The sequence below is a fragment of the Octopus bimaculoides genome, chromosome 2, assembly GCF_046866305.1.
Source record: "Octopus bimaculoides isolate indiv1 chromosome 2, ASM4686630v1, whole genome shotgun sequence".
In the NCBI taxonomy this organism is placed as follows: Eukaryota; Metazoa; Mollusca; class Cephalopoda; order Octopoda; family Octopodidae; genus Octopus; species Octopus bimaculoides.
Genome location: NC_142929.1, coordinates 7,761,915 through 7,783,825, shown reverse-complemented (window position 1 = coordinate 7,783,825; position 21,911 = coordinate 7,761,915). Strand labels below are relative to the sequence as shown.

Sequence of the window (21,911 nt, the reverse complement as noted above, 5' to 3'; positions counted from 1 at the left end):
GGGCAGCTCTTTGAAGATTCTAGTGGAACAAATCAACTCCAGTATTTCTTACTGTTCTACTAACCTGGTCCTATCATTTTGGACGTTGCTTGAGTACTTGAAATTCGTCCTCTATTTCTGCTAGTTATTCAGGTGTAATAAGAAGGTGTGTCAACATCAGGTATCTCCAAAGGGCAGCCAGGCTTAAATTCCTTGTTTCTAGCCTCGTTGTCTACAATAAAGAAGATGTGGCCGAGAACTGAACCTTCGTAAACTATCCGTACACAAAACATGTGGTTTTGCTCATTGCTGATTTGAACTCTACTGACGGCTTCTTTCTTAGTGGGTTGTGCAACCTGCACTGACCACTCATAATTTTAGAACCAGATATAGGAACAGTCAATCATGTGAAAGTCCATGTCTATTTTGACAAAAGATAAATGGCGTGGTTTATTACTTTCTAGAAAATTATGTGAGCTGATGGTATTTTTCAGGAAATTTGAGTTGCATGGGGAAATGTCATGTTAATTAGAATGCATATTATTGCATGTAAAGTTTGTATTTGCAATGTGTGTCTTGAATGGAATATCCTTGTTAATGTTTTAGCTTACCTTTCAACACCAAGTGTTTCAACACTGATCCCTACTAGCATATCAACAACAGTATCACCTAGTTTGTCTACAACAGTGTCACCCAGTGTGTCTACAACAGAGTCACCCATTGTCTCCACTGTACTGAGCACAGTATCTACCACACCGTGTAAGTATGGCAGTCTCAGGTTTATAGGCCAATAATATTTAAACAAGATGAAAAATTCTCATGTATATCTCAGGTTAATACGTATCTTCATGATTTACATAATACTTTTGAAATCCTAAGATAACTCTTATTGTTTTCAGTTTTGGTAGATAATTGGTGTGTGTAGTAGTCCTACGAATAATTGGTTCTTTTCTGTTTTGATGTTCACATTTAATGTATTTGTATACAGTGTTTCGAATATACATAGGAATACCCTAAAGTAACCGGAAATGTTCTCTGTGGGACAGTCCCCTTTCAGTTCAGGATTCTGCAGCAATAAGCAAGCTGATATGACCCTCAGGTATCATTCTGCTAACTGGTGGCATTGAATGAAATCATGCTCCCACATGGTGCATGTTTGCTTTAAGGTGTTTATCCCATGTTTGTTGATTTCTGCAATGGCTGAAACAAAGGAACAACGTACTTCTGTGAAATTCTAATTGGTGCCGGTTAAAATGGTAGCTGAAATAGTTGTCATTCTTCAAACAGTGTAGGAATACACTGCCATGTGAAAAATGCAAGATTACGAGTGGTTTTCATGTTTAAGGACTGGTCGCCTTTTGCTTGCAGACGAACCCTGTTCAGAGCGACTGTCTGTCTTCGAAGCAAATAAAAACATCCTGAACGTTCATGAACTGATGTTGGAGAGACATTACTGAATAACTGATGAGTTTGTTGATATAACTTTTGTATCCTGGAGCTTGTGCCAATGAGTTTTGAGTGATGGATTGCAAATGAGAGGAATTGCAGCAAAATTCGTGCCTCGCGTACTCACGGAAAGTGAGTAGCAGTCAAAACTGAATACGTGCCGAGAACTGAAGGTACAATTAGGTGCTGACCGGAACGTTTTCCCGAAGGGCATCACTTGTGATGAAATCTGTTGTATTGGCTGTGACCTTGAAATGAATGAGAAATTGTGTAAATGGAAGCATTCAATATCACCATGCCCTGAAAATGCGCATCAAGTGAAGTCTAATGTCAACAAGATGCTGATGTATTTCATTGATACAAAATGAGGTGACCACACTGAATTTGTTTGTGATTGTCGAACACTTAACCAGACATTTTACTTGGCAGATCTTAATCATTTGCAAGACACTGTGGAACAAACTACCCTGATGTGTGTGAAAGTGGAGGATGGTGGTTTCTTCGTGGCAATGTGTCTGCACACACCGCCTTGTGGGTGGGATGTTTCTATCAAAACTGTTATGACACCACTTACGTGCATTCCTTATTCTTTGGGTCTTGCTCCCTGCAACTTGTTTCTGCTCCCCAGAATAAAAAAAGCCTTAAAGGAAAATGTTTTATGAATGTTGATGAGGGAAGAAAAATAACTGATGAAGGCGTTAAAAGGTATCGCTTTGCAATAGTTCCAGAACTGCTTTGAACTGAGGAGAATGCGTTTGGATCGACACATTGCTTGAAACTGAGAATAATTGGAAGGCAATAAATGTGTTAACATGTAAAATTAAGTGCATAAAACAATATTGTAAAGTTGTGGTTACTTTTGATTACACCCACGTAGGCATTATTATTGAGAGGTTTATCTAAAAAGCAGAAAGTAACATATTGTGCTCTATGCATTTGTTGTTAGACATATTTGTTTTTAATCATAGCCCCATTGAAATTGCAATTCTTGTATATCTCTCCTTTGATATTTATCATTTATCTTAAGTTATGTATGTCTTTCGATATGTTTACATTTATCAGCTTGATTGATGTTTACCTTGCAATTATGAAATTGTATATATGCTTCAGTATATAGAAAATATATATTTAGTGTGCGGTGTATTGTTTTCCTGTTTGCAGTCAAATGTGAAGGTGTTTATGGAATGGACGACAAAGCAGTGATACCAGACAGTGCAATAAAACTGTATCCTGCTGGTAATGCAAGTGATATTCGACCGAGTGGACAAGGTTGGAAAACGAATACTACGGAGAATAGGATTATTTATATAGATATTGGAGATGACCTTAACAACGGAGGAGAAGTTTATCTTGTGACATCAAAGAATGTAGAAATTTATCAAGTAGAATTGTTTGGAAAAGTAAAGGTGAGTTTAATATTTGCCTGGTGTGTGTGTTTGCAAAGTTTTGATATGTGATATGCACTGCTTTCTCTGAGTGTGTATTTTCTCCATTTACATTAAATGTACCCTTGTGGTTTTTACAGGAACCGGAGTCTGAAGTAAGTGTAACACCAGAGAGGGTTGTTTCTCTGTTACTGACACCTACAGAGGCTTTTAGCATTAAACCTGGAACGGGAAAAACAAAGATTCAACTGACCATTGTTGCCACTACCAATGAAATCCCTGTGGTAGTGACTGTTTCTGTGAAGATATGTGTGAAACCAACAAGTAAGCACAAAACTGATGATGTTAATAGCCAATACCATTTATGTATGATTGTTGCATGTCATCACAACAGATTGCATTGCAATGGAAATGGAATGGAAGAGTTAGTAAGGTTCATTCCAGTGCATGAACATGTGGGATACATTTTGAATAATGTGGAAATAGGTGCAGAAATTTAAATATCACAATCTCAGAGATAGATATAGGTTTGTATAAATGATTCTTCCAGCGAACACGTATTATCAGATAGCCAGGAATAGATGATTTTCACATTGCCAAGATTGTTGTAATGTGAAATGTAATTCTCATCACATTATATGTAATGTAAATATATGTGATGTTGTGTGAGATTCATTGTATTGTAGTAAATAAGATGAGCCTTCAATAAACCACTGGAAATGAGAGTTGCATGTGAAAAATGTCATTTTGTACATGTTAATGAGAATGCATATAATTGCTCCTAAATTTCATGTTTGAAATGTGTGACTGGTACGCTGAATAGAATATTTTTGCTTTCTTCTTAGCTTACAAATCAACACCAAGCGTTTCAACATTGATCCCTACAAGTATATCAACAAGAGTGTCACCTAGTTTGCCTACCACAGTGTCACCCAGTGTGTCTACAACAGTATCACCCAGTGTCTCTACAACAGTGTCATCCAATGTGTCTACAACAGTGTCACCCAGTGTGTCTACAACTGTGTCACCCAGTGTCTCTACAACTGTGTCACCCAGTGTGTCTACAACTATGTCTACAACTGTGTCGCCCAGTGTGTCTACAACTGTGTCACCCAGTATGTCCACTGTACTGAGTACAGTGTCTACCACCCCATGTAAGTATTGTAATCTAATGTCTATTGGTCATTCATAATAACATGTTTGAAAACACTTGCATATATTTCAGAATTGTAGCTTTCTGTGTCATTCGCTTTGGATTTTCTTAAATTTAATCTCCATTGCTTTCATTTCTGATATTTGCGTTGTGACAGATATGAATAATCTTGTTGCTGAAACTTGCATAACTCTTCTATTCCACTTATTAGTGTGCATTACATTAGTTGTGAGCATTGGTGTTGATAGAATGCAGAGAGACTGAATGGAAACGTCACAATTTTGCATGCATTGAAAGACATGCCTGTTTGGGAATAAGAATGTGTATTTTTCTGTTGTTGTTATGAGAATCAGATTTTATCCATTTTTTATTTAATGTATCATATTTAGATTTGATGAAGTTGATATTTGTGTTCATTATGCTATTGAGACGTGAAACATGATGACATTGATATTGTCTTGTGTATTTGGAATAATCCTATGTAATAATTGCTATGTATTTTGCATGGAATAATGCTGTCTTGCTTGTGAATGAATTTCACATCTTATATCCTGCTATTGTTCAGTGATTGTCAGTTTTGTGATGTTGTATACGTTATTGATTTTTTTACAGTGGAATGCGAAAATATTGAAGGAATGTCTGATGAAAATGTGATACCAAATGCTGCAATAATATTGTTCCCTCAGGACTATACGTGGAATGTTCGTCCAACTGGATCTGGTTGGGAAACTAAGACAGCAGGAAATAGATTTATGTATATAGATATTGGTGATAAGTTTAACTCCGGTGGACGAATTTCTCTTGTTGTTTCCGAAAATGTAAAATATTATGAAGTAAAAATGTATGGAAGATTAAAGGTGAGTTTGATTTTTGATGAGTGTGATTTTATACATATATATACATAGCTGCAACTGTATTGAATATAATCTTTTACAGAAATCTACATCTGGGGAAACATATGTGTTTGGAGAAAGTGCTACTAACCAGAGGACTATGCCAGAATATGTTGTTTCTCCACTATTGCAACCCAGTGAAGGATTCATAATAAAACCAAACAGTGGCTATGGAAAGGTTGCATTGACCATTAGTCCCCGTAGTCCAAAAAGGCCGATGAGAGTGACTGTTTCTGTAAAGTTGTGTGTGAAACCATCAAGTAAGTGTGAAATTAATGATTTAAATAGCAGAAATCATTTATAAATGATGTTTGTCAATTATTGAAAACAATTCCATTGCAATAACAACGAAAAGACAGAATTGCTTTAGTTGCTTGTTTGGAGTGTATGTATGTGGTCTGATCAATATGTATGCAGACTGTTGCTATAATAACGAAGCTAGCGCACAGAGATTGAAGCTTCTTGGCACAAATTGACCTTGTACACTGATGTTCATGCGTACGAAGTTTTAACGTTCTAGCTCACTTTCGCTGTTTACTACAGTGCTTAGAAGGAATGTCTGTGATGCAAGAATGTCTCATTGACCATGACAGGAAGCTGAGCAGAGAATCATCTTGATCATCGTTAAACATCCATTGTTGATGCAGCAATGGGTTGGACGGCATGACAACGACTGGTAAACAGTGGGTCTTCACCAGACTCTAGTCTGATTTGCCAAGTTTTCTATGGCTGGATACCCTCCATACCACCTGGCAATACATGCTCAGAGACCAATGCTAAGGTTTCAAAAAGTTTTCATTGTTTTTGGACAGAACTGAGAAGATCTTGTAGAACTGAAACGTGAATATATTTTTGGTCAGCTGAAAGCAGATTTGGCACAAAGTTGGCAGACACATGTCTCACACCTAAAATGTCTGTGATAATGGACTGAACTGAACTGTAATTAACCTGCACATCCTCTTGTAACGCAAGGATTGTGTGATTCGAGAATTTCTCCTCGCAGCTGCACACACATCTGTGATATTTTTCTAAGCTCTTCTGGTTACATGTCTTCCAGAACATTTGTCAATATCAACATTTTTTCGGGCATCTTAGAAATGTGTGAAACACTCATACTCGTCTGTGCAGCTCATTCACCCCTCTCCATACACTTTCTGCAACTTTTCACAGCCTTGTGAGCCAGTATTACCGTGAGAACTTTCTCTGTGATGGTCAATGCGACGACCACACGCTACACACCTTCCTTCCAAGCACTGCTGCAAACAAGAGGAAGTGAGCTAGAATGCACAACAGAGATGAAGGTCAGTCATTGCCAGGTGGCTACACTCAGTGTGCTTTAGCTTCATTACTATGGCAACAGTCTGGGTACTTATTGATGAGAGCTTGCGTATGGGAGCTAAATTGGCAATTAGTAGGAAATATTGATAAATATGTATATTACATATGTAAGTTATGTTTTGTAGTTTCAGTCATTAGTTTTGAGTCAGCGTTGTGGGGCAGCTCTTTGAAGATTCTAGTGGAACAAATCAACTCCAGTATTTCTTACTGTTCTACTAACCTGGTCCTATCATTTTGGACGTTGCTTGAGTACTTGAAATTCGTCCTCTATTTCTGCTAGTTATTCAGGTGTAATAAGAAGGTGTGTCAACATCAGGTATCTCCAAAGGGCAGCCAGGCTTAAATTCCTTGTTTCTAGCCTCGTTGTCTACAATAAAGAAGATGTGGCCGAGAACTGAACCTTCGTAAACTATCCGTACACAAAACATGTGGTTTTGCTCATTGCTGATTTGAACTCTACTGACGGCTTCTTTCTTAGTGGGTTGTGCAACCTGCACTGACCACTCATAATTTTAGAACCAGATATAGGAACAGTCAATCATGTGAAAGTCCATGTCTATTTTGACAAAAGATAAATGGCGTGGTTTATTACTTTCTAGAAAATTATGTGAGCTGATGGTATTTTTCAGGAAATTTGAGTTGCATGGGGAAATGTCATGTTAATTAGAATGCATATTATTGCATGTAAAGTTTGTATTTGCAATGTGTGTCTTGAATGGAATATCCTTGTTAATGTTTTAGCTTACCTTTCAACACCAAGTGTTTCAACACTGATCCCTACTAGCATATCAACAACAGTATCACCTAGTTTGTCTACAACAGTGTCACCCAGTGTGTCTACAACAGAGTCACCCATTGTCTCCACTGTACTGAGCACAGTATCTACCACACCGTGTAAGTATGGCAGTCTCAGGTTTATAGGCCAATAATATTTAAACAAGATGAAAAATTCTCATGTATATCTCAGGTTAATACGTATCTTCATGATTTACATAATACTTTTGAAATCCTAAGATAACTCTTATTGTTTTCAGTTTTGGTAGATAATTGGTGTGTGTAGTAGTCCTACGAATAATTGGTTCTTTTCTGTTTTGATGTTCACATTTAATGTATTTGTATACAGTGTTTCGAATATACAAAGGAATACCCTAAAGTAACCGGAAATGTTCTCTGTGGGACAGTCCCCTTTCAGTTCAGGATTCTGCAGCAATAAGCAAGCTGATATGACCCTCAGGTATCATTCTGCTAACTGGTGGCATTGAATGAAATCATGCTCCCACATGGTGCATGTTTGCTTTAAGGTGTTTATCCCATGTTTGTTGATTTCTGCAATGGCTGAAACAAAGGAACAACGTACTTCTGTGAAATTCTAATTGGTGCCGGTTAAAATGGTAGCTGAAATAGTTGTCATTCTTCAAACAGTGTAGGAATACACTGCCATGTGAAAAATGCAAGATTACGAGTGGTTTTCATGTTTAAGGACTGGTCGCCTTTTGCTTGCAGACGAACCCTGTTCAGAGCGACTGTCTGTCTTCGAAGCAAATAAAAACATCCTGAACGTTCATGAACTGATGTTGGAGAGACATTACTGAATAACTGATGAGTTTGTTGATATAACTTTTGTATCCTGGAGCTTGTGCCAATGAGTTTTGAGTGATGGATTGCAAATGAGAGGAATTGCAGCAAAATTCGTGCCTCGCGTACTCACGGAAAGTGAGTAGCAGTCAAAACTGAATACGTGCCGAGAACTGAAGGTACAATTAGGTGCTGACCGGAACGTTTTCCCGAAGGGCATCACTTGTGATGAAATCTGTTGTATTGGCTGTGACCTTGAAATGAATGAGAAATTGTGTAAATGGAAGCATTCAATATCACCATGCCCTGAAAATGCGCATCAAGTGAAGTCTAATGTCAACAAGATGCTGATGTATTTCATTGATACAAAATGAGGTGACCACACTGAATTTGTTTGTGATTGTCGAACACTTAACCAGACATTTTACTTGGCAGATCTTAATCATTTGCAAGACACTGTGGAACAAACTACCCTGATGTGTGTGAAAGTGGAGGATGGTGGTTTCTTCGTGGCAATGTGTCTGCACACACCGCCTTGTGGGTGGGATGTTTCTATCAAAACTGTTATGACACCACTTACGTGCATTCCTTATTCTTTGGATCTTGCTCCCTGCAACTTGTTTCTGCTCCCCAGAATAAAAAAAGCCTTAAAGGAAAATGTTTTATGAATGTTGATGAGGGAAGAAAAATAACTGATGAAGGCGTTAAAAGGTATCGCTTTGCAATAGTTCCAGAACTGCTTTGAACTGAGGAGAATGCGTTTGGATCGACACATTGCTTGAAACTGAGAATAATTGGAAGGCAATAAATGTGTTAACATGTAAAATTAAGTGCATAAAACAATATTGTAAAGTTGTGGTTACTTTTGATTACACCCACGTAGGCATTATTATTGAGAGGTTTATCTAAAAAGCAGAAAGTAACATATTGTGCTCTATGCATTTGTTGTTAGACATATTTGTTTTTAATCATAGCCCCATTGAAATTGCAATTCTTGTATATCTCTCCTTTGATATTTATCATTTATCTTAAGTTATGTATGTCTTTCGATATGTTTACATTTATCAGCTTGATTGATGTTTACCTTGCAATTATGAAATTGTATATATGCTTCAGTATATAGAAAATATATATTTAGTGTGCGGTGTATTGTTTTCCTGTTTGCAGTCAAATGTGAAGGTGTTTATGGAATGGACGACAAAGCAGTGATACCAGACAGTGCAATAAAACTGTATCCTGCTGGTAATGCAAGTGATATTCGACCGAGTGGACAAGGTTGGAAAACGAATACTACGGAGAATAGGATTATTTATATAGATATTGGAGATGACCTTAACAACGGAGGAGAAGTTTATCTTGTGACATCAAAGAATGTAGAAATTTATCAAGTAGAATTGTTTGGAAAAGTAAAGGTGAGTTTAATATTTGCCTGGTGTGTGTGTTTGCAAAGTTTTGATATGTGATATGCACTGCTTTCTCTGAGTGTGTATTTTCTCCATTTACATTATATATACCCTTGTGGTTTTTACAGGAACCGGAGTCTGAAGTAAGTGTAACACCAGAGAGGGTTGTTTCTCCGTTACTGACACCTACAGAGGCTTTTAGCATTAAACCTGGAACGGGAAAAACAAAGATTCAACTGACCATTGTTGCCACTACCAATGAAATCCCTGTGGTAGTGACTGTTTCTGTGAAGATATGTGTGAAACCAACAAGTAAGCACAAAACTGATGATGTTAATAGCCAATACCATTTATGTATGATTGTTGCATGTCATCACAACAGATTGCATTGCAATGGAAATGGAATGGAAGAGTTGGTAAGGTTCATTCCAGTGCATGAACATGTGGGATACATTTTGAATAATGTGGAAATAGGTGCAGAAATTTAAATATCACAATCTCAGAGATAGATATAGGTTTGTATAAATGATTCTTCCAGCGAACACGTATTATCAGATAGCCAGGAATAGATGATTTTCACATTGCCAAGATTGTTGTAATGTGAAATGTAATTCTCATCACATTATATGTAATGTAAATATATGTGATGTTGTGTGAGATTCATTGTATTGTAGTAAATAAGATGAGCCTTCAATAAACCACTGGAAATGAGAGTTGCATGTGAAAAATGTCATTTTGTACATGTTAATGAGAATGCATATAATTGCTCCTAAATTTCATGTTTGAAATGTGTGACTGGTACACTGAATAGAATATTTTTGCTTTCTTCTTAGCTTACAAATCAACACCAAGCGTTTCAACATTGATCCCTACAAGTATATCAACAAGAGTGTCACCTAGTTTGCCTACCACAGTGTCACCCAGTGTGTCTACAACAGTATCACCCAGTGTCTCTACAACAGTGTCATCCAATGTGTCTACAACAGTGTCACCCAGTGTGTCTACAACTGTGTCACCCAGTGTCTCTACAACTGTGTCACCCAGTGTGTCTACAACTGTGTCGCCCAGTGTGTCTACAACTGTGTCACCCAGTATGTCCACTGTACTGAGTACAGTGTCTACCACACCATGTAAGTATTGTAATCTAATGTCTATTGGTCATTCATAATAACATGTTTGAAAACACTTGCATATATTTCAGAATTGTAGCTTTCTGTGTCATTCGCTTTGGATTTTCTTAAATTTAATCTCCATTGCTTTCATTTCTGATATTTGCGTTGTGACAGATATGAATAATCTTGTTGCTGAAACTTGCATAACTCTTCTATTCCACTTATTAGTGTGCATTACATTAGTTGTGAGCATTGGTGTTGATAGAATGCAGAGAGACTGAATGGAAACGTCACAATTTTGCATGCATTGAAAGACATGCCTGTTTGGGAATAAGAATGTGTATTTTTCTGTTGTTGTTATGAGAATCAGATTTTATCCATTTTTTATTTAATGTATCATATTTAGATTTGATGAAGTTGATATTTGTGTTCATTATGCTATTGAGACGTGAAACATGATGACATTGATATTGTCTTGTGTATTTGGAATAATCCTATGTAATAATTGCTATGTATTTTGCATGGAATAATGCTGTCTTGCTTGTGAATGAATTTCACATCTTATATCCTGCTATTGTTCAGTGATTGTCAGTTTTGTGATGTTGTATACGTTATTGATTTTTTTACAGTGGAATGCGAAAATATTGAAGGAATGTCTGATGAAAATGTGATACCAAATGCTGCAATAATATTGTTCCCTCAGGACTATACGTGGAATGTTCGTCCAACTGGATCTGGTTGGGAAACTAAAACAGCAGGAAATAGATTTATGTATATAGATATTGGTGATAAGCTTAACTCCGGTGGACAAATTTCTCTTGTTGTTTCCGAAAATGTAAAATATTATGAAGTAAAAATGTATGGAAGATTAAAGGTGAGTTTGATTTTTGATGAGTGTGATTTTATACATATATATACATAGCTGCAACTGTATTGAATATAATCTTTTACAGAAATCTACATCTGGGGAAACATATGTGTTTGGAGAAAGTGCTACTAACCAGAGGACTATGCCAGAATATGTTGTTTCTCCACTATTGCAACCCAGTGAAGGATTCATAATAAAACCAAACAGTGGCTACGGAAAGGTTGCATTGACCATTACTCCCCGTAGTCCAAAAAGGCCGATGAGAGTGACTGTTTCTGTAAAGTTGTGTGTGAAACCATCAAGTAAGTGTGAAATTAATGATTTAAATAGCAGAAATCATTTATAAATGATGTTTGTCAATTATTGAAAACAATTCCATTGCAATAACAACGAAAAGACAGAATTGCTTTAGTTGCTTGTTTGGAGTGTATGTATGTGGTCTGATCAATATGTATGCAGACTGTTGCTATAATAACGAAGCTAGCGCACAGAGATTGAAGCTTCTTGGCACAAATTGACCTTGTACACTGATGTTCATGCGTACGAAGTTTTAACGTTCTAGCTCACTTTCGCTGTTTACTACAGTGCTTAGAAGGAATGTCTGTGATGCAAGAATGTCTCATTGACCATGACAGGAAGCTGAGCAGAGAATCATCTTGATCATCGTTAAACATCCATTGTTGATGCAGCAATGGGTTGGACGGCATGACAACGACTGGTAAACAGTGGGTCTTCACCAGACTCTAGTCTGATTTGCCAAGTTTTCTATGGCTGGATACCCTCCATACCACCTGGCAATACATGCTCAGAGACCAATGCTAAGGTTTCAAAAAGTTTTCATTGTTTTTGGACAGAACTGAGAAGATCTTGTAGAACTGAAACGTGAATATATTTTTGGTCAGCTGAAAGCAGATTTGGCACAAAGTTGGCAGACACATGTCTCACACCTAAAATGTCTGTGATAATGGACTGAACTGAACTGTAATTAACCTGCACATCCTCTTGTAACGCAAGGATTGTGTGATTCGAGAATTTCTCCTCGCAGCTGCACACACATCTGTGATATTTTTCTAAGCTCTTCTGGTTACATGTCTTCCAGAACATTTGTCAATATCAACATTTTTTCGGGCATCTTAGAAATGTGTGAAACACTCATACTCGTCTGTGCAGCTCATTCACCCCTCTCCATACACTTTCTGCAACTTTTCACAGCCTTGTGAGCCAGTATTACCGTGAGAACTTTCTCTGTGATGGTCAATGCGACGACCACACGCTACACACCTTCCTTCCAAGCACTGCTGCAAACAAGAGGAAGTGAGCTAGAATGCACAACAGAGATGAAGGTCAGTCATTGCCAGGTGGCTACACTCAGTGTGCTTTAGCTTCATTACTATGGCAACAGTCTGGGTACTTATTGATGAGAGCTTGCGTATGGGAGCTAAATTGGCAATTAGTAGGAAATATTGATAAATATGTATATTACATATGTAAGTTATGTTTTGTAGTTTCAGTCATTAGTTTTGAGTCAGCGTTGTGGGGCAGCTCTTTGAAGATTCTAGTGGAACAAATCAACTCCAGTATTTCTTACTGTTCTACTAACCTGGTCCTATCATTTTGGACGTTGCTTGAGTACTTGAAATTCGTCCTCTATTTCTGCTAGTTATTCAGGTGTAATAAGAAGGTGTGTCAACATCAGGTATCTCCAAAGGGCAGCCAGGCTTAAATTCCTTGTTTCTAGCCTCGTTGTCTACAATAAAGAAGATGTGGCCGAGAACTGAACCTTCGTAAACTATCCGTACACAAAACATGTGGTTTTGCTCATTGCTGATTTGAACTCTACTGATGGCTTCTTTCTTAGTGGGTTGTGCAACCTGCACTGACCACTCATAATTTTAGAACCAGATATAGGAACAGTCAATCATGTGAAAGTCCATGTCTATTTTGACAAAAGATAAATGGCGTGTTTTATTACTTTCTAGAAAATTATGTGAGCTGATAGTATTTTTCAGGAAATTTGAGTTGCATGGGGAAATGTCATGTTAATTAGAATGCATATTATTGCATGTAAAGTTTGTATTTGCAATGTGTGTCTTGAATGGAATATCCTTGTTAATGTTTTAGCTTACCTTTCAACACCAAGTGTTTCAACACCAAGTGTTTCAACACTGATCCCTACTAGCATATCAACAACAGTATCACCTAGTTTGTCTACAACAGTGTCACCCAGTGTGTCTACAACAGAGTCACCCATTGTCTCCACTGTACTGAGCACAGTATCTACCACACCGTGTAAGTATGGCAGTCTCAGGTTTATAGGCCAATAATATTTAAACAAGATGAAAAATTCTCATGTATATCTCAGGTTAATACGTATCTTCATGATTTACATAATACTTTTGAAATCCTAAGATAACTCTTATTGTTTTCAGTTTTGGTAGATAATTGGTGTGTGTAGTAGTCCTACGAATAATTGATTCTTTTCTGTTTTGATGTTCACATTTAATGTATTTGTATACAGTGTTTCGAATATACAAAGGAATACCCTAAAGTAACCGGAAATGTTCTCTGTGGGACAGTCCCCTTTCAGTTCAGGCTTCTGCAGCAATAAGCAAGCTGATATGACCCTCAGGTATCATTCTGCTAACTGGTGGCATTGAATGAAATCATGCTCCCACATGGTGCATGTTTGCTTTAAGGTGTTTATCCCAGGTTTGTTGATTTCTGCAATGGCTGAAACAAAGGAACAACGTACTTCTGTGAAATTCTAATTGGCGCCGGTTAAAATGGTAGCTGAAATAGTTGTCATTCTTCAAACAGTGTAGGAATACACTGCCATGTGAAAAATGCAAGATTACGAGTGGTTTTCATGTTTAAGGACTGGTCGCCTTTTGCTTGCAGAGGAACCCTGTTCAGAGCGACTGTCTGTCTTCGAAGCAAATAAAAACATCCTGAACGTTCATGAACTGATGTTGGAGAGACATTACTGAATAACTGATGAGTTTGTTGATATAACTTTTGTATCCTGGAGCTTGTGCCAATGAGTTTTGAGTGATGGATTACAAATGAGAGGAATTGCAGCAAAATTCGTGCCTCGCGTACTCACGGAAAGTGAGTAGCAGTCAAAACTGAATACGTGCCGAGAACTGAAGGTACAATTAGGTGCTGACCGGAACGTTTTCCTGAAGGGCATCACTTGTGATGAAATCTGTTGTATTGGCTGTGACCTTGAAATAAATGAGAAATTGTGTAAATGGAAGCATTCAATATCACCATGCCCTGAAAATGCGCATCAAGTGAAGTCTAATGTCAACAAGATGCTGATGTATTTCATTGATACAAAATGAGGTGACCACACTGAATTTGTTTGTGATTGTCGAACACTTAACCAGACATTTTACTTGGCAGATCTTAATCATTTGCAAGACACTGTGGAACAAACTACCCTGATGTGTGTGAAAGTGGAGGATGGTGGTTTCTTCGTGGCAATGTGTCTGCACACACCGCCTTGTGGGTGGGATGTTTCTATCAAAACTGTTATGACACCACTTACGTGCATTCCTTATTCTTTGGATCTTGCTCCCTGCAACTTGTTTCTGCTCCCCAGAATAAAAAAGCCTTAAAGGAAAATGTTTTATGAATGTTGATGAGGGAAGAAAAATAACTGATGAAGGCGTTAAAAGGTATCGCTTTGCAATAGTTCCAGAACTGCTTTGAACTGAGGAGAATGCGTTTGGATCGACACATTGCTTGAAACTGAGAATAATTGGAAGGCAATAAATGTGTTAACATGTAAAATTAAGTGCATAAAACAATATTGTAAAGTTGTGGTTACTTTTGATTACACCCACGTAGGCATTATTATTGAGAGGTTTAGCTAAAAAGCAGAAAGTAACATATTGTGCTCTATGCATTTGTTGTTAGACATATTTGTTTTTAATCATAGCCCCATTGAAATTGCAATTCTTGTATATCTCTCCTTTGATATTTATCATTTATCTTAAGTTATGTATGTCTTTCGATATGTTTATATTTATCAGCTTGATTGATGTTTACCTTGCAATTATGAAATTGTATATATGCTTCAGTATATAGAAAATATATATTTAGTGTGCGGTGTATTGTTTTCCTGTTTGCAGTCAAATGTGAAGGTGTTTATGGAATGGACGACAAAGCAGTGATACCAGACAGTGCAATAAAACTGTATCCTGCTGGTAATGCAAGTGATATTCGACCGAGTGGACAAGGTTGGAAAACGAATACTACGGAGAATAGGATTATTTATATAGATATTGGAGATGACCTTAACAACGGAGGAGAAGTTTATCTTGTGACATCAAAGAATGTAGAAATTTATCAAGTAGAATTGTTTGGAAAAGTAAAGGTGAGTTTAATATTTGCCTGGTGTGTGTGTTTGCAAAGTTTTGATATGTGATATGCACTGCTTTCTCTGAGTGTGTATTTTCTCCATTTACATTATATATACCCTTGTGGTTTTTACAGGAACCGGAGTCTGAAGTAAGTGTAACACCAGAGAGGGTTGTTTCTCCGTTACTGACACCTACAGAGGCTTTTAGCATTAAACCTGGAACGGGAAAAACAAAGATTCAACTGACCATTGTTGCCACTACCAATGAAATCCCTGTGGTAGTGACTGTTTCTGTGAAGATATGTGTGAAACCAACAAGTAAGCACAAAACTGATGATGTTAATAGCCAATACCATTTATGTATGATTGTTGCATGTCATCACAACAGATTGCATTGCAATGGAAATGGAATGGAAGAGTTGGTAAGGTTCATTCCAGTGCATGAACATGTGGGATACATTTTGAATAATGTGGAAATAGGTGCAGAAATTTAAATATCACAATCTCAGAGATAGATATAGGTTTGTATAAATGATTCTTCCAGCGAACACGTATTATCAGATAGCCAGGAATAGATGATTTTCACATTGCCAAGATTGTTGTAATGTGAAATGTAATTCTCATCACATTATATGTAATGTAAATATATGTGATGTTGTGTGAGATTCATTGTATTGTAGTAAATAAGATGAGCCTTCAATAAACCACTGGAAATGAGAGTTGCATGTGAAAAATGTCATTTTGTACATGTTAATGAGAATGCATATAATTGCTCCTAAATTTCATGTTTGAAATGTGTGACTGGTACACTGAATAGAATATTTTTGCTTTCTTCTTAGCTTACAAATCAACACCAAGCGTTTCAACATTGATCCCTACAAGTATATCAACAAGAGTGTCACCTAGTTTGCCTACCACAGTGTCACCCAGTGTGTCTACAACAGTATCACCCAGTGTCTCTACAACAGTGTCATCCAATGTGTCTACAACAGTGTCACCCAGTGTGTCTACAACTGTGTCACCCAGTGTCTCTACAACTGTGTCACCCAGTGTGTCTACAACTATGTCTACAACTGTGTCGCCCAGTGTGTCTACAACTGTGTCACCCAGTATGTCCACTGTACTGAGTACAGTGTCTACCACCCCATGTAAGTATTGTAATCTAATGTCTATTGGTCATTCATAATAACATGTTTGAAAACACTTGCATATATTTCAGAATTGTAGCTTTCTGTGTCATTCGCTTTGGATTTTCTTAAATTTAATCTCCATTGCTTTCATTTCTGATATTTGCGTTGTGACAGATATGAATAATCTTGTTGCTGAAACTTGCATAACTCTTCTATTCCACTTATTAGTGTGCATTACATTAGTTGTGAGCATTGGTGTTGATAGAATGCAGAGAGACTGAATGGAAACGTCACAATTTTGCATGCATTGAAAGACATGCCTGTTTGGGAATAAGAATGTGTATTTTTCTGTTGTTGTTATGAGAATCAGATTTTATCCAATTTTATTTAATGTATCATATTTAGATTTGATGAAGTTGATATTTGTGTTCATTATGCTATTGAGACGTGAAACATGATGACATTGATATTGTCTTGTGTATTTGGAATAATCCTATGTAATAATTGCTATGTATTTTGCATGGAATAATGCTGTCTTGCTTGTGAATGAATTTCACATCTTATATCCTGCTATTGTTCAGTGATTGTCAGTTTTGTGATGTTGTATACGTTATTGATTTTTTTACAGTGGAATGCGAAAATATTGAAGGAATGTCTGATGAAAATGTGATACCAAATGCTGCAATAATATTGTTCCCTCAGGACTATACGTGGAATGTTCGTCCAACTGGATCTGGTTGGGAAACTAAGACAGCAGGAAATAGATTTATGTATATAGATATTGGTGATAAGCTTAACTCCGGTGGACGAATTTCTCTTGTTGTTTCCGAAAATGTAAAATATTATGAAGTAAAAATGTATGGAAGATTAAAGGTGAGTTTGATTTTTGATGAGTGTGATTTTATACATATATATACATAGCTGCAACTGTATTGAATATAATCTTTTACAGAAATCTACATCTGGGGAAACATATGTGTTTGGAGAAAGTGCTACTAACCAGAGGACTATGCCAGAATATGTTGTTTCTCCACTATTGCAACCCAGTGAAGGATTCATAATAAAACCAAACAGTGGCTATGGAAAGGTTGCATTGACCATTAGTCCCCGTAGTCCAAAAAGGCCGATGAGAGTGACTGTTTCTGTAAAGTTGTGTGTGAAACCATCAAGTAAGTGTGAAATTAATGATTTAAATAGCAGAAATCATTTATAAATGATGTTTGTCAATTATTGAAAACAATTCCATTGCAATAACAACGAAAAGACAGAATTGCTTTAGTTGCTTGTTTGGAGTGTATGTATGTGGTCTGATCAATATGTATGCAGACTGTTGCTATAATAACGAAGCTAGCGCACAGAGATTGAAGCTTCTTGGCACAAATTGACCTTGTACACTGATGTTCATGCGTACGAAGTTTTAACGTTCTAGCTCACTTTCGCTGTTTACTACAGTGCTTAGAAGGAATGTCTGTGATGCAAGAATGTCTCATTGACCATGACAGGAAGCTGAGCAGAGAATCATCTTGATCATCGTTAAACATCCATTGTTGATGCAGCAATGGGTTGGACGGCATGACAACGACTGGTAAACAGTGGGTCTTCACCAGACTCTAGTCTGATTTGCCAAGTTTTCTATGGCTGGATACCCTCCATACCACCTGGCAATACATGCTCAGAGACCAATGCTAAGGTTTCAAAAAGTTTTCATTGTTTTTGGACAGAACTGAGAAGATCTTGTAGAACTGAAACGTGAATATATTTTTGGTCAGCTGAAAGCAGATTTGGCACAAAGTTGGCAGACACATGTCTCACACCTAAAATGTCTGTGATAATGGACTGAACTGAACTGTAATTAACCTGCACATCCTCTTGTAACGCAAGGATTGTGTGATTCGAGAATTTCTCCTCGCAGCTGCACACACATCTGTGATATTTTTCTAAGCTCTTCTGGTTACATGTCTTCCAGAACATTTGTCAATATCAACATTTTTTCGGGCATCTTAGAAATGTGTGAAACACTCATACTCGTCTGTGCAGCTCATTCACCCCTCTCCATACACTTTCTGCAACTTTTCACAGCCTTGTGAGCCAGTATTACCGTGAGAACTTTCTCTGTGATGGTCAATGCGACGACCACACGCTACACACCTTCCTTCCAAGCACTGCTACAAACAAGAGGAAGTGAGCTAGAATGCACAACAGAGATGAAGGTCAGTCATTGCCAGGTGGCTACACTCAGTGTGCTTTAGCTTCATTACTATGGCAACAGTCTGGGTACTTATTGATGAGACCTTGCGTATGGGAGCTAAATTGGCAATTAGTAGGAAATATTGATAAATATGTATATTACATATGTAAGTTATGTTTTGTAGTTTCAGTCATTAGTTTTGAGTCAGCGTTGTGGGGCAGCTCTTTGAAGATTCTAGTGGAACAAATCAACTCCAGTATTTCTTACTGTTCTACTAACCTGGTCCTATCATTTTGGACGTTGCTTGAGTACTTGAAATTCGTCCTCTATTTCTGCTAGTTATTCAGGTGTAATAAGAAGGTGTGTCAACATCAGGTATCTCCAAAGGGCAGCCAGGCTTAAATTCCTTGTTTCTAGCCTCGTTGTCTACAATAAAGAAGATGTGGCCGAGAACTGAACCTTCGTAAACTATCCGTACACAAAACATGTGGTTTTGCTCATTGCTGATTTGAACTCTACTGACGGCTTCTTTCTTAGTGGGTTGTGCAACCTGCACTGACCACTCATAATTTTAGAACCAGATATAGGAACAGTCAATCATGTGAAAGTCCATGTCTATTTTGACAAAAGATAAATGGCGTGGTTTATTACTTTCTAGAAAATTATGTGAGCTGATGGTATTTTTCAGGAAATTTGAGTTGCATGGGGAAATGTCATGTTAATTAGAATGCATATTATTGCATGTAAAGTTTGTATTTGCAATGTGTGTCTTGAATGGAATATCCTTGTTAATGTTTTAGCTTACCTTTCAACACCAAGTGTTTCAACACTGATCCCTACTAGCATATCAACAACAGTATCACCTAGTTTGTCTACAACAGTGTCACCCAGTGTGTCTACAACAGAGTCACCCATTGTCTCCACTGTACTGAGCACAGTATCTACCACACCGTGTAAGTATGGCAGTCTCAGGTTTATAGGCCAATAATATTTAAACAAGATGAAAAATTCTCATGTATATCTCAGGTTAATACGTATCTTCATGATTTACATAATACTTTTGAAATCCTAAGATAACTCTTATTGTTTTCAGTTTTGGTAGATAATTGGTGTGTGTAGTAGTCCTACGAATAATTGGTTCTTTTCTGTTTTGATGTTCACATTTAATGTATTTGTATACAGTGTTTCGAATATACAAAGGAATACCCTAAAGTAACCGGAAATGTTCTCTGTGGGACAGTCCCCTTTCAGTTCAGGCTTCTGCAGCAATAAGCAAGCTGATATGACCCTCAGGTATCATTCTGCTAACTGGTGGCATTGAATGAAATCATGCTCCCACATGGTGCATGTTTGTTTTACGGTGTTTATCCCATGTTTGTTGATTTTTGCAATGGCTGAAACAAAGGAACAACGTACTTCTGTGAAATTCTAATTGGCGCCGGTTAAAATGGTAGCTGAAATAGTTGTCATTCTTCAAACAGTGTAGGAATACACTGCCATGTGAAAAATGCAAGATTACGAGTGGTTTTCATGTTTAAGGACTGGTCGCCTTTTGCTTGCAGACGAACCCTGTTCAGAGCGACTGTCTGTCTTCGAAGCAAATAAAAACATCCTGAACGTTCATGAACTGATGTTGGAGAGACATTACTGAATAACTGATGAGTTTGTTGATATAACTTTTGTATCCTGGAGCTTGTGCCAATGAGTTTTGAGTGATGGATTGCAAATGAGAGGAATTGCAGCAAAATTCGTGCCTCGCGTACTCACGGAAAGTGAGTAGCAGTCAACACTGAATACGTGCCGAGAACTGAAGGTACAATTAGGTGCTGACCGGAACGTTTTCCCGAAGGGCATCACTTGTGATGAAATCTGTTGTATTGGCTGTGACCTTGAAATGAATGAGAAATTGTGTAAATGGAAGCATTCAATATCACCATGCCCTGAAAATGCGCATCAAGTGAAGTCTAATGTCAACAAGATGCTGATGTATTTCATTGATACAAAATGAGGTGACCACACTGAATTTGTTTGTGATTGTCGAACACTTAACCAGACATTTTACTTGGCAGATCTTAATCATTTGCAAGACACTGTGGAACAAACTACCCTGATGTGTGTGAAAGTGGAGGATGGTGGTTTCTTCGTGGCAATGTGTCTGCACACACCGCCTTGTGTGTGGGATGTTTCTATCAAAACTGTTATGACACCACTTACGTGCATTCCTTATTCTTTGGATCTTGCTCCCTGCAACTTGTTTCTGCTCCCCAGAATAAAAAAAGCCTTAAAGGAAAATGTTTTATGAATGTTGATGAGGGAAGAAAAATAACTGATGAAGGCGTTAAAAGGTATCGCTTTGCAATAGTTCCAGAACTGCTTTGAACTGAGGAGAATGCGTTTGGATCGACACATTGCTTGAAACTGAGAATAATTGGAAGGCAATAAATGTGTTAACATGTAAAATTAAGTGCATAAAACAATATTGTAAAGTTGTGGTTACTTTTGATTACACCCACGTAGGCATTATTATTGAGAGGTTTAGCTAAAAAGCAGAAAGTAACATATTGTGCTCTATGCATTTGTTGTTAGACATATTTGTTTTTAATCATAGCCCCATTGAAATTGCAATTCTTGTATATCTCTCCTTTGATATTTATCATTTATCTTAAGTTATGTATGTCTTTCGATATGTTTATATTTATCAGCTTGATTGATGTTTACCTTGCAATTATGAAATTGTATATATGCTTCAGTATATAGAAAATATATATTTAGTGTGCGGTGTATTGTTTTCCTGTTTGCAGTCAAATGTGAAGGTGTTTATGGAATGGACGACAAAGCAGTGATACCAGACAGTGCAATAAAACTGTATCCTGCTGGTAATGCAAGTGATATTCGACCGAGTGGACAAGGTTGGAAAACGAATACTACGGAGAATAGGATTATTTATATAGATATTGGAGATGACCTTAACAACGGAGGAGAAGTTTATCTTGTGACATCAAAGAATGTAGAAATTTATCAAGTAGAATTGTTTGGAAAAGTAAAGGTGAGTTTAATATTTGCCTGGTGTGTGTG

The 21,911-nt window shown here is 37.3% G+C and overlaps 1 protein-coding gene across 1 annotated transcript in view; it reads left to right on the top strand.

The window, feature by feature from the left end:
• LOC106867629 (uncharacterized) overlaps nt 1–21,911 on the top strand; it is a 252,388-nt gene that overhangs the window by 155,886 nt on the left and 74,591 nt on the right. Inside the window, exons 96-115 of the mRNA XM_089340670.1 lie at nt 586–738; nt 2,587–2,831; nt 2,951–3,134; nt 3,656–3,964; nt 4,576–4,820; nt 4,900–5,116; nt 6,936–7,088; nt 8,937–9,181; nt 9,301–9,484; nt 10,006–10,302; nt 10,914–11,158; nt 11,238–11,454; nt 13,274–13,441; nt 15,289–15,533; nt 15,653–15,836; nt 16,358–16,666; nt 17,277–17,521; nt 17,601–17,817; nt 19,637–19,789; nt 21,638–21,882. Of these exons, the coding sequence (XP_089196796.1) occupies nt 586–738; nt 2,587–2,831; nt 2,951–3,134; nt 3,656–3,964; nt 4,576–4,820; nt 4,900–5,116; nt 6,936–7,088; nt 8,937–9,181; nt 9,301–9,484; nt 10,006–10,302; nt 10,914–11,158; nt 11,238–11,454; nt 13,274–13,441; nt 15,289–15,533; nt 15,653–15,836; nt 16,358–16,666; nt 17,277–17,521; nt 17,601–17,817; nt 19,637–19,789; nt 21,638–21,882 (4,460 nt within the window). The remainder of the gene's footprint in view (nt 1–585; nt 739–2,586; nt 2,832–2,950; nt 3,135–3,655; nt 3,965–4,575; nt 4,821–4,899; nt 5,117–6,935; nt 7,089–8,936; nt 9,182–9,300; nt 9,485–10,005; nt 10,303–10,913; nt 11,159–11,237; nt 11,455–13,273; nt 13,442–15,288; nt 15,534–15,652; nt 15,837–16,357; nt 16,667–17,276; nt 17,522–17,600; nt 17,818–19,636; nt 19,790–21,637; nt 21,883–21,911) is intronic.